Source organism: Chaetodon trifascialis, chromosome 12 (assembly GCF_039877785.1).
Source record: "Chaetodon trifascialis isolate fChaTrf1 chromosome 12, fChaTrf1.hap1, whole genome shotgun sequence".
Classification (NCBI taxonomy): Eukaryota; Metazoa; Chordata; class Actinopteri; order Chaetodontiformes; family Chaetodontidae; genus Chaetodon; species Chaetodon trifascialis.
In genome coordinates, this window is record NC_092067.1 from 23,179,428 (window position 1) to 23,193,835 (window position 14,408).

A 14,408-nucleotide genomic window follows, 5' to 3' on the forward strand; every position below is an offset into this window, starting at 1 on the left:
GTGTTCAGGGGGAGAAAGGTGAGCCAGGCCTGGTGATTGGACCTGATGGAAACCTTCTCTCTCTGGAAGGACTGACAGGTGTGAAGGTGAGTCTCGCTGCATTTCTGTCAAACACACAAATACAAACACACACATGCACACTAGGACATTCATGACCGCTGCATTCCAGTAATCATCAATACTCCCAAAAAGTAGTATTCTATTCCTACAGTGGTTTGAGTTCAATTTTGAATTAACTTACTTTTTCCTGCAAATGTGCCCAAGTCTAAATTCAACATGCAAAGATGTGCGCGCACACACTGAATTTTACTAAGCGAGTACTAAGCTTCATTTGACGCAGAGTAAGCGGCAGCCGCATCGAGGGAGATTGATCTCTCAACAAAAAGGTTGCAAACCAGTAAAGGGATAAGCCACAGATACTGTTTAGCTGCAGTAACAAGGCCACTGATTTGTTGCAGGGAGTCTCTCCTTCTCTACATACCTTACAATCTGTTTATTTAACGCAGCATAACGTAGAAACAAACAAACCCATGTCCACTCTGGGACAGTATCTCCACGCTGCTGACCACAGATGACCTATTAGTCTTCACAGGTGCCTCTACTCTACAGGATGTTTCTGCTTTTCATGTGTAGGTGTGTTGCCTGTTGTGATCTGCTGTGTGCTGGGTTGACTGCCTGTAGTCTGGTTTTCTGTGTGCTAATGTGCTTCCTGCCTGTATGCCTGTAGGGAGACAGAGGAATACCTGGACCTGTTGGGCCTCCTGTAAGTGCTCAACCATTCTGTCCAAGACACATCTACACTAATGTACCAAACCAGCAGCAAACAAATCACACTGTCCTTTACTTCCTGCTTTATTGTTTTAGGGCCAGTATGGACCTCCTGGGTTAAAGGGTGAAATAGGAATGCCAGGAAGACCTGTAAGTAGCCCGTCCTTGCTGTCTTACGTTGTCATATGTTGCTGTGGACAGATTTTTAAAAGGCACTGTTTCTGTTTTTCCAAGTATTAATCAATTACTTTTTCTCCTCAGGGTCGCCCTGGTGTAAATGGATACAAGGGTGAGAAAGGAGAGCCAGGAGGTGGTTCCGGTTATGGCTACCAAGTAAGTGTAGTGCTTAAATAGGTGCTTTCACCGTGGCAGAAGTTAATAAAGACCGTCACTTATCAAAGGTGCCCTGTCTTAAGTCTTGCATTGGAGCATCAAAAACTGACTGGTTAGCCATCTTTGCTGTAATTAACCTTCATCTAAACAGGAAACAATTTTTTTTTCAGATGTTTTTCAAGTGACCAATTAGCTTCCAAGCCAATTTTGTACACATTACTGTAGTATGTACATCAGATGTCTTGGGTTTCAAAAGACAGAGCCCCTGTTTAATTTAAGGAATGTCAGCCGCTGTGCTCTGTATCTCGTCAGGACAACATGGTACGAGCGCTGCTATTTGCTGTGAATTTAAATGAGCTGCTCTTTCTGAATTTGTCAATGCCACTTTGATAAATGTCGATGGATGTCAACGTGTGTAGATACTCTGTTCCTCAGTGAGTGGATTCTTCCACAGTGAGCGTCCTTCAATCTTAATGAAAGCTTACCCAACGTCAAAAACAAACACGTTTACATCAATGCAAGCAATCACTGTGTCCAAAATATCAAGATAATGTCGAAGTTGTTGATGCTATGTCAGTAATGTCACCACTACCAAATGGGAATCACTCTGTATCTGAAACCAAACAGTAAGAAAGAGTGACTAACACTGCTGTTTTCATCAGGGAAACCCTGGTCCACCAGGGCCACCTGGACCTCCTGGACCCCCTGGACCAGCCATTCCCTTAGATCGCTTCAATGTGAGTACACAAGATCCCAAACTTCAAACCTTGAACTAAATTTGGGATTTTTATATGTACCAGTTAGTGCAGAAAGTTCATGTTGGTCATGGTGGCTGAGTCATTAAAAGTTAGTCCACACCTGGAATTACAATGCGTCTCGAGCGACCAGTGCTGATTGGATCTCGGTTCCCTGTTTTATATGCAAATGAGCATGTACATCATTTCTGTTTGCAATGATCAAATGCCTTGTCTTTAACCGGGGGCCCAACAGTAGCAGCTGAAACACCGGCACAGAGGAACATGATGTTTTTTACACAAAGAAAAACTTAATGTGTTCCACTTAATGTTGAATTTGCAAGAAGGTCCAGATAATTAAGAATTTGCCCCAGAATTTAGACTAACTCGACTGTGGACTGTATTATTTACATGTTTACCATCAATAAGTGTAAATGTTGAAATCAGCTGAAACGGTGTTCAAACAGCTGCTAAATGTTGGCAGGTAAGGTAAGGACCAATCAGATCTCAGTCAATCAGATCACCCAAGATGCATTTTAACGGCAGGTGTGCAGGGCCTAAAGCAGTCAAACAGTCATTATCTGGAGCTTTTGTTCTGCTGTTCGAGCCTTGTTGGGAAACTAGTGAATCAGTTGTTGGATAATTTAACATAAACCTTAAACAAACACTTTCTGTAGTGTTGCTGGTGCGGGGAACTGCTTGATTGAGCATTGTTTTCTATCTATCCACAGCGCTATGATGAGACTTCGAGGAATTACCCAGGTATGACCTCCAACACACAGTTTGTCGTTTTAGCACCAATACATAATACCATAAGACAGAGAGGGATCAGAATGGAGAAGTTAAGTAAACGTGCCTGTCAAGGAAGAGAGATTTAGAAAGGCTTTAAAGTGTCTGCTGAGATAAACAGTTCTATCTTAATTTCAGTCTGATCCAGCTGCCTCAGCCTGAAGGGGATATAAACTCTATTGTCAAGAGACTTAGCTGTCAAGTCTTACTTTTTTTGAGGAATGACTTGATAAAACACAGGAGACATCGCTATCAGTGACACAGGGTGCTAACAGTTTTGCAGTGCCAACGTCAGATTCACCTGCGGGATAATGTGTCTGATGTTAAAAAATATATTTTGTTGCAGCAATTAAAGGGGAGAAAGGAGAGCGTGGTGATCGAGGACTTCCAGGAATCCCAGGTAAATCCTAGTTTGTATAAAATATACATGCTGTGCCATTACTCCGTACACATCCACTGCACTTCAGGACGGTTTTGAGGTGAATTATTTGTACTTAATTACTAAAACCCCTTTGTCTTCCCAGGAACGGCCTCTAATTTTGATATTTACACATTCAAGGTAAACTCATCACGACATACCAGTTTCATTAGTATCCTGGATGTCCTGTACGAAGAAAAATCTTCATGATGTTAAACTATTTCCAACAGAATGAACTGAAGGGAGAGCGTGGAGATTCAGGTGTGAAGGGAGAAAAGGGAGAGCCTGGTGGTGGATATTACGACCCACGTTTTGGAGGAGCACAAGGCCCACAAGGGCCTCCTGGCAAACCAGGCCTGCCGGTGAGTTGTGAGAGTAAAATGTCTGTTTGTTTTCAGGTCTTAACAGCCGAGATCTAAATGATCAGAAGATTTCTAGGTTTGCCTGTACAGTAAGAACATGAGCTGTCAGTCCACATGTGATGTTCCAGTAATTTAGATTTTACTCTTCCACATTAGGGTCCAAAGGGAGATCCCATAAGGGGCCCTCCTGGACCTCAGGGGCCACCAGGGCCACCAGGGATTGGTTATGATGGTCGTCCAGGTCCTCCAGGGCCACCTGGACCTCCAGGATCTCCCTTTCTTCCTGGACCATATAGGCCCAATAGTAAGTGACTTTTTCTGGATCTCTGTAAACACTCCTGAGGACAGACTAGAGCCTTCGCAGGACAATAAATACAGCCTGTAATCTATGAAGTGAAGAGTCATAGTTTCTCTCTAACTGGTGTGGAGGTGAGCTCAAGCCACTATCTGGAGCTGTTCATAAGCCAAATCCTTTACCAGCTTTTGTTTTGATTTTGAAGCTGCCAGTCTCCCTGGACCTCCTGGTCCTCCTGGTCCACCTGGAGTCCCTGGTGTCTCCTCTGGGGTAAGTCCTGCAGCTGCAATGTGATCACGCTGTGTCTAAAAATACATTTGCCTAATAAGATATTCAGGGCAGACCAGAAGTTTTCACAATAAGAGCAAATGGCAGCCATTTATGAATTTCATTTATGTGAAACAAAAGCTAATCACCGTGTATTGTTTTCCCACAGGTGACAGTTTTGAGGTCATATGATGTAATGATTGCTACTGCCAGGCGGCAGGCAGAGGGCAGCCTCATCTACATCATCGACAAAGCAGACCTTTATCTGAGAGTGCGCAATGGACTGCGGCAAGTCATGGTACAGTCATCTCCGACACAAAAAAGAAAATGCAATGCTTTGAACTTTATTCTAGAGCTCAAAACAGGCATTTAAAACATAGAACTTTAATGCAGTTAGACTTTAAAGCTACCAATCAATCAAGGAAGCCAATAATGGGTTTTTAAAGAAATCTCAGTTTGTATGTACATTTGATTCATGTTAATCTCATTTTTAAACTGAATGTGCTTTTATGTGTTTATAGTTATTTAAAATAACTTTCTACTCAAAATGTTTAACTGTAAAACAACTTTACTCAAATCAAAAGGTTAAAGTAACTACTGTACTCTGATTCAGTGTTAATAGATGTCGCTATTTGCTAAATAGATTTTTTTTGTCCTTAGCTTGGCGATTACAGTCCCTTCTTCAGAGACCTCGTAAGTTCCACAGAAGAAAAATAAAAAATTAGAATGAGCATATTTTGCCTTTTCACATTCACTTTTCAGTTTTCATCTCCTTAATCTTAATTTAAAGGAGAACGAGGTGGCAGAGGTCCAGCCTCCACCTGTGGTCCTATACCCCCAGGCCCAGGACGAGTCCCAAAACAACGGAGCCGGCCACTACTCTCAGGGAGGTTCGGCCGTCCTACCCATTGAGCCTCCACCACAGCCACCTGTAGAGCCCAGATACCCGCCACAGTATGATCCCAGATTCCCCGACCCGAGGAACACCGGTCAGACAGACGGAAGGCTAGCCACCAAGCAGACTGAGAACAGATACCCTGTCACTCCACAGTGGAGACCAAACCCACCTGTACCGCAGCCTGGTGGCCACGTGCACACATCAGGATCAGGAGTGAGTATTTCATTACTTGTTCCTTAGCAGTGGACATATATCTGCAATAAGATACTGGCTGACATAGTGGCCTAGCTTAATATAAGGTTCTAGGCTCTGTTCCTCTAGACAGTAAAGGACGCAACATTGTGCAACAAAGTTGAAAACCTGTTTTTGAGAATTTCCTAAACTTATGTGAATTTGTAACATGAGTGGGTCCAACAGACGTAGCTGTTTTAACACAAACCTGCGTCTTCCTCATCAGCTGCATCTCATCGCCTTGAACGCCCCTCAAACTGGTAACATGCGAGGGATCCGCGGGGCAGACTTCCTGTGCTTCCAGCAGGCCCGCGCTGTGGGTCTGAAGGGGACTTTCAGAGCTTTCCTGTCCTCCAAGCTGCAAGACCTCTACACCATCGTCCGCCGGTCGGACAGGGACGGCTTCCCCATCGTGAACCTCAAGGTGAGACAGTCCAAAAGAGACAGCGGATCAGTTTTCTGTGTATACTACTACACTTAACACATGTATGTCATTTACTTGAATTCTGTCTCAGTGGTTTACTACTTAGTTTTCCACCCTAATCCAGTGTATCTTGCTGCTTTTACAAATGACAAATTATGTAGAATAATTAAATTTAAGGCACTGTATTCTCTTCTTTGCAGGACCAAGTGCTGTTCAGCAGCTGGGAGTCTATCTTCGGCGACAATGCGAGCAAAATGAAGGAGAATGTACCGATCTACTCCTTCGATGGTAGAGATATCCTCAGGGACAGTGCATGGTGAGTTTTTGGTACCTGGGCTTTTTTTGTGTGTGCAATAATCACATTAAACACGCCATCCTGTGCACTGACACCTAGCCGTGTGTGTAGCAGCAGCAGCCTTTGTTTCCTCGTCTTACATTTAGCTGGTTTCCTGTCTGTGGGCACATACTGTACACATGCGTTCTGACCTCTGTGCTTGTTTTTGCTTTCCTCCAGGCCAGAGAAAATGGTCTGGCATGGATCAAGTAACAAAGGCCACCGGCAAACAGACCACTACTGCGAAACATGGCGGGCGGGCGACCGTGCCGTGACAGGTCTGGCATCGTCGCTACAGAGCGGCCACCTCCTGCAGCAGACCTCCAGCAGCTGCTCTGGCTCCTACATCGTCCTCTGCATTGAAAACGCCTTGACATCACACTCCAAAAAATAAATCCCGTCCACCCCCACCCCCCCTTTTTTTTTCTTTCTTCTGGGCCCTAGTTAAACACGGTTTTACTTCCCTGAAAATGCGCCTTGTGAACACGTGGCGTCCGATGAACTGGCCCCGTGGCTCTTTGCCTGGCAGAGACGCTTTGCATTGTCCGCTCCTCCCCTCCATAAACGCCAAAGAGATGGGTCGAACAGAGCGGTGTTGGTCCTTTTTCTCGGGGGCATTGGCACATATTTTCTCCAAGGGGTGAAACGAGGGCGGAGAAGCTCAATGCATTCTCATATCGTATCCATTTTTTTTAAATTCTGTATATTACATGTTTGTCATTTGTGATTTTTAAAAAAAATGTTTTTGACGTTATCAATGTTTTACCTTTTGAACTGTTTATAATAATGCTATATCCATCCTGTTATTGTTTTTTTAGGTATTGATCATTTCCACATTTTTTCCAATTTCAGTTTAGAATTGTGGGTTATGACGGGGTACAGCAAACTTTTAAAGACTATTTTAAATTTAAAGAAGATAATAGATATTTATTTTTAAATGAAGTTATGTAAGGACAAAAAAAATGATTTGGAAAAATAAAAACTGCTAAACACCCTCACTTATATTTTACACAGCACAGCCGTTAATTCTCTTCACAAAAAGCTCAGAAACTGTGCCTTATTACACAACCGGGAACGAAGATAAGCTCACAGTGAACCTCTTCTTTTGTACGCATTATTCTGCAAACGTACATTTTACAGCGTTTTTTGCTCAAGTGCATTCGTATGCTTTTACTTCACACTAAACTGAAATGACCTTGTTGGACACAGACACTACTGTAATGAATAATCCCACATCCAGAGGGCAAGACTCCTTCTAGCTGAAATTGAGCCTTTTGAATCAAAAATGATGATTTTCCCTTTGACCGCTTCATAAAAACCTATCAGCGAGTAAGCTGGAAACGATTAGTTTGCTGCTAATCTTTGTTGGAGTGATTGCTGTCACGGGTGTGAGGGACAGGAAACCAGTTTATAAAGGAGACAGTTTTTGCATTAGCATTGAATTTCAGAGACTAACCCGGCCGTAGAGCCACCGACGTCTTTACTGAACCTGTGGATATCCATTTTTATAACAAATCGTGCTGTACTGTTTCTCCCAGGCACTGAATAAAAGTCTTTTTTCAACTACAACAATAACTTGACATACTGTTTCCAGGTCAGTGCAGTGTGTGGAATTCTTTGCGTGGCTGAACCATCTCATGCAGACCTCTGACAGCACCGTGACCTTGATGCGTGTCACTCAGCGGCCCTGGCCGGCAGTTTTATGTCATGGGATGTCGCTGACGGCATTGACACAAATCAGTGTCTCCAGGGGCAATGACAGGCACTATGTATGTTATCTATTTACGGTCACAGTTAATCTACACCTTTCAATTCAACTTAACCATGAATAACTATAGGACTGATAGAACTTTTTTGTTGTAAATATTGGACTATTCCTCTGGCATCTCGTGGAGGTTAATGGCTGACCTTAAACAATGTTACATCCATAATAATTAGTAGTAACTGGCAATTTTATGGGTGTTAAAACAAAAGTACTTCCAGATCCATCTATCAGTGTGTTGATTAGTGTACTTTTGGCAGAAACTAATTACTTTTACAAATTCAATTACCACAATTTAAATAGACTCATTACCTTCATTATGACAGCAGACAAGCACAGTGTATTATACTGCAGTATAATGACAACCAACACTGGAGAAGAACTCAAAATCACAGTAGTGAAATACAGCTGGGGTCAAGACATTTAATAGCCATGTTAAAGGTATAAACCAGCACAGAAATGACGATTACACACATAAAGCAACACTATTTAAACTACTCAGTCTAGCGCTCGGCTTGCATTTCGTCATCTGGACAATGCTTTGCACTTTGCGCTGACGGCACGGATGCAAACAGGAAAGAAACAAACATGGAGGAGCGTGAACGAGTCGAATCCAGCGAGGAGGATTCTGACCAGCCAAGGCAAAATGAGGAGCTCGTACCTAAAAGAGGGGCTACTTTTGTCACTGGACGTGGTTTAGGTATCAAAGTCTGACATGAACCAGAAAGCCATACTTCGAAAATGACGCCGCTCAGCGGTCCCAACACCAGGCTGGAACACTACAAGCCTCTTATTGCCTAAGCAAAAATCGTGTCAAACAGTGCAGAGAGAGTCTACGGATGAGAGCCACAAAGGTAAAGCTGAGCGCTCAAAACAAAGCAGCTATAGTTAAAAATGTTTTAAAAAGTCTTACCTCTTTACATTTGATACATTAAGATTTTTATTACTACCACAAAGGGTATACATAAAGGAAAAATATGAGTATGTACCTTTAAATATATCATTACCTGGATATGAATGACCTATGCGGAGATGAGATTCTTGTCATATGGCAAAGCACGACTACCAACGTTTCACAGTGGACATTTAACAGTAACATTGTGCTTTGGTAGAGGTAATCAACAAGGTGATTTTGGTTCCTTTTTAATGAGGTAACTAGTAACTAATGACTATTTTCCAGTAACTAGCAGAACACTGGTCTCCATTAGGAGTTACTGAAAGTCATTTTTGGGAGATGAGTTGCATTGTTCACTAACTGGATGCTATTCCAATGGTCCTAAGTTGCCTGAACATGTTCAAGTTTGACATTTCCTGAAAATGAAATTACCAGGCAATCATGAATACATTGGCTGTAGGTCTACAAGTAAAGTGGATTTTAAAAGAGAACTGAATTAGGTCACCAGTCATTGGCGATGGCTTATGAAATCCCCTTAAATCTCTTCTTTAAAGTTAGGAGGCGTTTCAAGATGATATTTGATTAAGAAGATTAATTTGAATTATTCAGAGTTGGCCTAATTTGGTAGTCGCTTTAAAATGATATGCCTGACATTAAAGAGTTTCTTACATTCAGGTAGTTGCAGTGGACAGTATGTTATTTATCCCTCCATCTGCAGCCCAAAACATTCATGCAGCAGCAGATAATGCTGGTGAGCTTTCACCATGTGACACAGCTAATGAAAGAGAGGATTGTATAATGAGATAAATCACAGCATTCAGTGGAATAACATGGTTCACCAGTGGAGCCGACTGAACACAGCATCATATTTAACACTGATCTATTTCAAGTACACAGTCTGCAGCTAGGTAGATTACGTCTTTGGAGAGACAACATACTGAAAGAACAAACACATTTTAGAGCAGTCAGATATGACCTTTGCCCTCTCATCTCTGCAGAGCGGCACTCGGGCCACTAACACAGTTTTAACCGAGGGGCTGAGGCAAAACTGGCACCTCACTGACCTGCTGGGTGACCTTTTCTTGCCCTTTACAGATTCATTCCTGGCAGCTTTACCGAAACTAGAGGTCAAGATCCAATGCTTCATGCTTTGTGCTTCTTTAAAGAAACAGTTCAACATTTTGAAAATATTCTCATTTGCTGTCTTGCTAAGGGTAATAGCATTGATAACATTTTGATGTCAATTGAATATGAAGCTATGGCAAGGATTCGGTTAGCATAGCCTGATATGATTAGACATGATGTGTTAATTAGCGAGCTTCAGAGGCCTACATTTCCATGCTTATCAGCATGATTGGTGGTGCGGTGACTGCTCGCCATGTGGGGATGTTCTAGGTATGGAGTGTGCACCGAGTGGACATGTCCATCCTCTGTGCGAGACACGGACATAGATGTGTATGGTTGATATAAAATATAATCTCAGCAAATATTTAACGATTGGCTTGTTTTAGTGTGGCATATCAAAGCACAATGTTATAATAATGTTATCATAGCAGTGCTTTTATTCAGAAGAAAGCCACAATTTATGCTATTATCTTTTATTTTGTAATGCTACTATATTTTCTATATAAGAAATAAAAGCAGCTGGCAAAGGAAATCATTATTTTTTAATTAATTAAGCCTTTTGACCTATAGCACATGCACAATGGGACTGTGGAGAATGTGTTCACATTGTGAGTGTGCATTTTGACAGGAGTTACACCTCGTTTTTCTGCTTTTTTATTTTAACACATCCAAATGACAAAAATAGAGGAAGGGAAACACTGAATATCAAGTGCAAAGAAAAAAAAAACAGCTACAGGTAAGTTTGGGGTTGCAAACTCAAAAAAGTTCTTCTGAAAACATCAGAAAAGTATGGAGAGCAGCAGTGTGAGTTATTAAGTTTTAGTAAGTCTAAATATATCAAAATAAACACACAAAATTGCCCCGAACAGTTTTCAGAACACACTGCTGAATAAGCAGGTTCGTTTTCACAGAAAATCCTAGAATAATCACACACACACACACACACACACACACACACACACACACACACACACACACACACACACACACACACACGCACACACACGCACACGCCACAGGTAAATAACTGTTTTTCATCTGGTTCTGCATCTTTTGGCAATGCTCCCATTGGCTCAGCACTGCTTTAAGCAAAATATTAATGCTAGCATGGGCCATGCTAGCATTAATATTTTGCTAGCATGCTGCATGGCTACATGCTCACAAAGACTATGATCACATGGTGTTTAGCAAGCTTACCATGTTCATTATGTTAGGTTAGCATGTTAGCATGCTAACATTTGCAAGTAACAGCTGAGGTTGTCATTAGTTTTGCAGCTATTTGAAATCAGGACATCACCAAAGTGAATACAGTTCACATTCAAAGGACCATGAACATAAACAGACTTTACATATCCTCCACAGCAAACCTCAAACAAGACATAACTGACAGATACTATCCACTGCAGTTTCCCTCAGGGGATCAGTAAGTTACTCCATCATACAATAAATAACTCCTCCCAGACAGCTGGTTGACTCAGTCGAGGCAAAGTACAGCAAGAAAAGAAGGAGTACAGCGTTACCTCTACCAAATACATAGTATTCTCAGGTTGCCAAAAGTATAAACGCTTTTTCGAAACCATGCCTTTAAAATCTCCATTAATTATACGTCTGATAGTACTGAAAATACTGAAGCTTTCACAAACAGAACTACAATCAGATTTTCAACCCAAGGCTCCACAGATGAAAAAACAAGGAAGAACATAGTTAATAGAGTTTTAATACAGTAATAGATAGTGAGAGTTTTGGGGCCACACTGAGCAGAAAAAAGATTTTTTGAGACTTCAAGAAAAAAGTCATACTATTATGAAAAATGAAGTCATAAGAGAATAAAGCAATAATATTATGAGAATGAAGTCAGACTTTTCCGAGAAAAAAGTTAAGATTTTTCCGAGAAAAAAGTCTAACTTTTACAAGAAAAAAGTCGGAATTTTACAAGAAAAAAGTTGAAAATTTATGTTAAAAAAGTCGGAATTTTGCGAGAAAAAAGTTAGACTTTTATGAGAAAAAAGTCAGAATTTTACGAGAAAAAAAAGTCGGACTTTTACAAGAAAAAAGTCTGAATTTTGCAAAAAAAAAAGTTGGAATTTTGCGAGAAAAGGATATTACACTACCAATCCTAAAACGGAAGTAAACAAAACAAGCAAGAGCGCGGGTAGCTCCCTAGCAACTACTGCCATGACACAGTCAACATTTAATGTCATGTTATACGTTAATTGAACGGTTTTACTCATCCCTCATTTTAACTATCTCTTTTCTAAAATAACAGAGACAAGAATTAGGACTTTATTATACTAATATTCAACTTAATTCTCGTAAAATTAGGACTTTATTTTCATAATAGTTTGAGTTTATCCTCGTAAAATTGTGACTTTTTTCTTACAGAACGACTTCATTCTCATAAATTTACACCTTTAATCTCGAAATCTTGGATTTTGTGGTCACAGTCCTGAACCATTACAATCAATACTATTACAAACTTCTAACTTGACACAATGCTCAAAGGTTAATTCTGCTGTATCTTCATTATGCTGTATAGTTTCCTCTGGATATGTATACTAAACAACCCTGCACCTCAATACAGAGGACTGTGAACATTATAAGAGTTTGCTGGGGTCAGTTTCTTTCAAGTTTCTCATTTCAATAAACTCAGGCCAATGTTGGTATTAAACACTGGGAGCCTGAAGACGTCATCTTAACGGCATGTCATCTGAGAACCAAGCTTGGCATTTTCGCCTACCCTGTAATGAAAAGCAAGCGCTCCCTAAAAATAATCAGTAAATACAGTCACTTCCCACTCGATTTCATCAAATCTGCCTCTTAAGCATCTCAGCCCGCTGAGCAGCCTTACGAGAGCTATAAGGCTTAAATTAATTGACTGGGAGGCTCAGTGTCGCAGCAGTGTCCCCGGCTGAAAGAAGAATAAACTAGCATCAGAACTCCTGTCCAGTTCCTCAGTGTCCTTGGTGGAGTAAATCTTCAGGAAAAAAACAACTTTCTGAGTGGCATATTATCCATTTAAGTCTTCTTGACTGAGTGAGGTTAGAGTGGGTGGGGGGTGGCTGGGATGTAATAACCCGCAGCTGGCTTTGCTGCGAAGTGCTATCATGCTGGCTGCCTGGGGAAAGCTATATTTAGTGGGTGCTAAGTAATAACTAAGTACAGTGAAATGATCCAGCTACGGTAATGATACAACAAGGTGACAACCAGATACTGGGGGACGTAATTATGCTCGGGGCGGAAGCGAAAAGCCACAGTTGTCAGATCTGTGGCCTGTGTTTATTCGACGCTGGTGGCTCGCTGTCACGTTCACCCAAACCTAACGATATCTTAACAGTGCACCGACGGCGTAGTTACACAGCCAATTTGTTTTGTGACCTTCTAATGTGTTTTATCTCAGAGAGGAGCAACCTTATTTAAAAATACCAACATCAGCATACCGGAAAATAAGCTTGTGCCGTAAATCATTAGTAAATTTCACCATTTTAATGCATTCTGCCTTGAACTAACTAACATGCTTCCCCATCAAATGAAAGGGTAATAAGGAGGCCTAAAGCAACATTTGTGTAGTGTCTGAAGTACTTAAGGCCTACTGCAAGGCTTTCACATTTCACTGACATTTAGATAGATAATGAGAAACAGTCTCCCAGTCTTTAAATCCCCTTGTGAATCTTCTGGCATTTACGTCTATTTTTTTCCCTCCTGTCTTTAAATATTTGATGAGAAGGATGTTATCTGGAGTGGATATTCCTGGCATTGTGAAGATAGGTTCTGACCACTTCATCATACCTGCTCTCTCCTTAACACTGACCCTGGCATGTTGCTCCGGCTCCTTTTATCACCTTTACATTTGAATCTGACTCAGGAGGTGTAACTCAAATTCAAGGTAAAGCCACTTCCTGTCAAGCAATCCTCAGGGACATGTTTTCTGCAGACGTGAAAAGATCATGACCTCCCGCGCTGGCCAGAACTATTCTATGACTAATTGCCTTTCCCATAATTGACACAGTTTAATTAATGCAATCTGTGCCTGCGCATTTGGTTTAATGCATATTTTATGCTTTTTTTTTTCCAGATGAAAATGCCATTTAGCAGCAGCGAGGAAAAAGAACTGCCAATAACCTGAAAACAGAGCTACAGATTGTTACTTTCCATCCATGAACAAATCTTAATTATCAAGACATTTTATAATCAACTACATAATAACCGCTATAAACAAATATCTGTTGATATTTATCACGCTTCTGTTTTTGCGTCCTCTTCCTGATGAGACCTCCATGATGGTGTCATTTAGAATTCCCCCAGGTCGAGTCTGCAGAGCCACTTCACAGCTACCTCACCAACCTCACACAGCTCACTACCCGTGGTCATCACTGCAGCTGGCTACATATTCGATGTGACATCTCCTTCCATCTTCTAATGAATTTTTTATGTCGCTTCCTCTCCCACTCGCACGCAGACGGGGGCTCGTATCAGCCCCCTTCTGTAAATCTATGCTACTGTAAATTACAGTGTTGCCGTTGGAGTCTGTGACCCTTCGGTCTTGTTATTGCTATAGATTGCTCTGCTGCAGGCTCCGTACTGATTGGATTTGTCCTGAGACATTGTAATGCAGATTTACAAGATAATTCACAATCACTATGTTGTTGTGATACAGACTTGGGCATCCAAGGATGGGGAAAATCATGTCAAATGTTAGAAATATCCATGAAATTATTTTTCTGATGATGACTCTGACTCTGATTACGATTTTGAATGCTACAATACAAGCAAGAC

At 41.3% G+C, this 14,408-nt stretch overlaps 1 protein-coding gene across 1 annotated transcript in view; it reads left to right on the forward strand.

Moving 5' to 3' along the window:
* Nucleotides 1–7,420, forward strand: part of col18a1a (collagen type XVIII alpha 1 chain a) — a 72,563-nt gene extending 65,143 nt beyond the window's left edge. Inside the window, exons 26-42 of the mRNA XM_070975752.1 lie at nt 9–86; nt 728–763; nt 865–918; nt 1,030–1,101; nt 1,764–1,838; nt 2,567–2,597; nt 2,971–3,024; nt 3,149–3,183; nt 3,273–3,404; nt 3,561–3,708; nt 3,905–3,969; nt 4,136–4,264; nt 4,627–4,659; nt 4,757–5,077; nt 5,322–5,519; nt 5,720–5,835; nt 6,034–7,420. Coding sequence (XP_070831853.1) covers nt 9–86; nt 728–763; nt 865–918; nt 1,030–1,101; nt 1,764–1,838; nt 2,567–2,597; nt 2,971–3,024; nt 3,149–3,183; nt 3,273–3,404; nt 3,561–3,708; nt 3,905–3,969; nt 4,136–4,264; nt 4,627–4,659; nt 4,757–5,077; nt 5,322–5,519; nt 5,720–5,835; nt 6,034–6,247 — 1,791 coding nt within the window. The 3' untranslated portion in view covers nt 6,248–7,420. The remainder of the gene's footprint in view (nt 1–8; nt 87–727; nt 764–864; nt 919–1,029; nt 1,102–1,763; nt 1,839–2,566; nt 2,598–2,970; nt 3,025–3,148; nt 3,184–3,272; nt 3,405–3,560; nt 3,709–3,904; nt 3,970–4,135; nt 4,265–4,626; nt 4,660–4,756; nt 5,078–5,321; nt 5,520–5,719; nt 5,836–6,033) is intronic.
* Nucleotides 7,421–14,408: the final 6,988 nt, after the last annotated feature.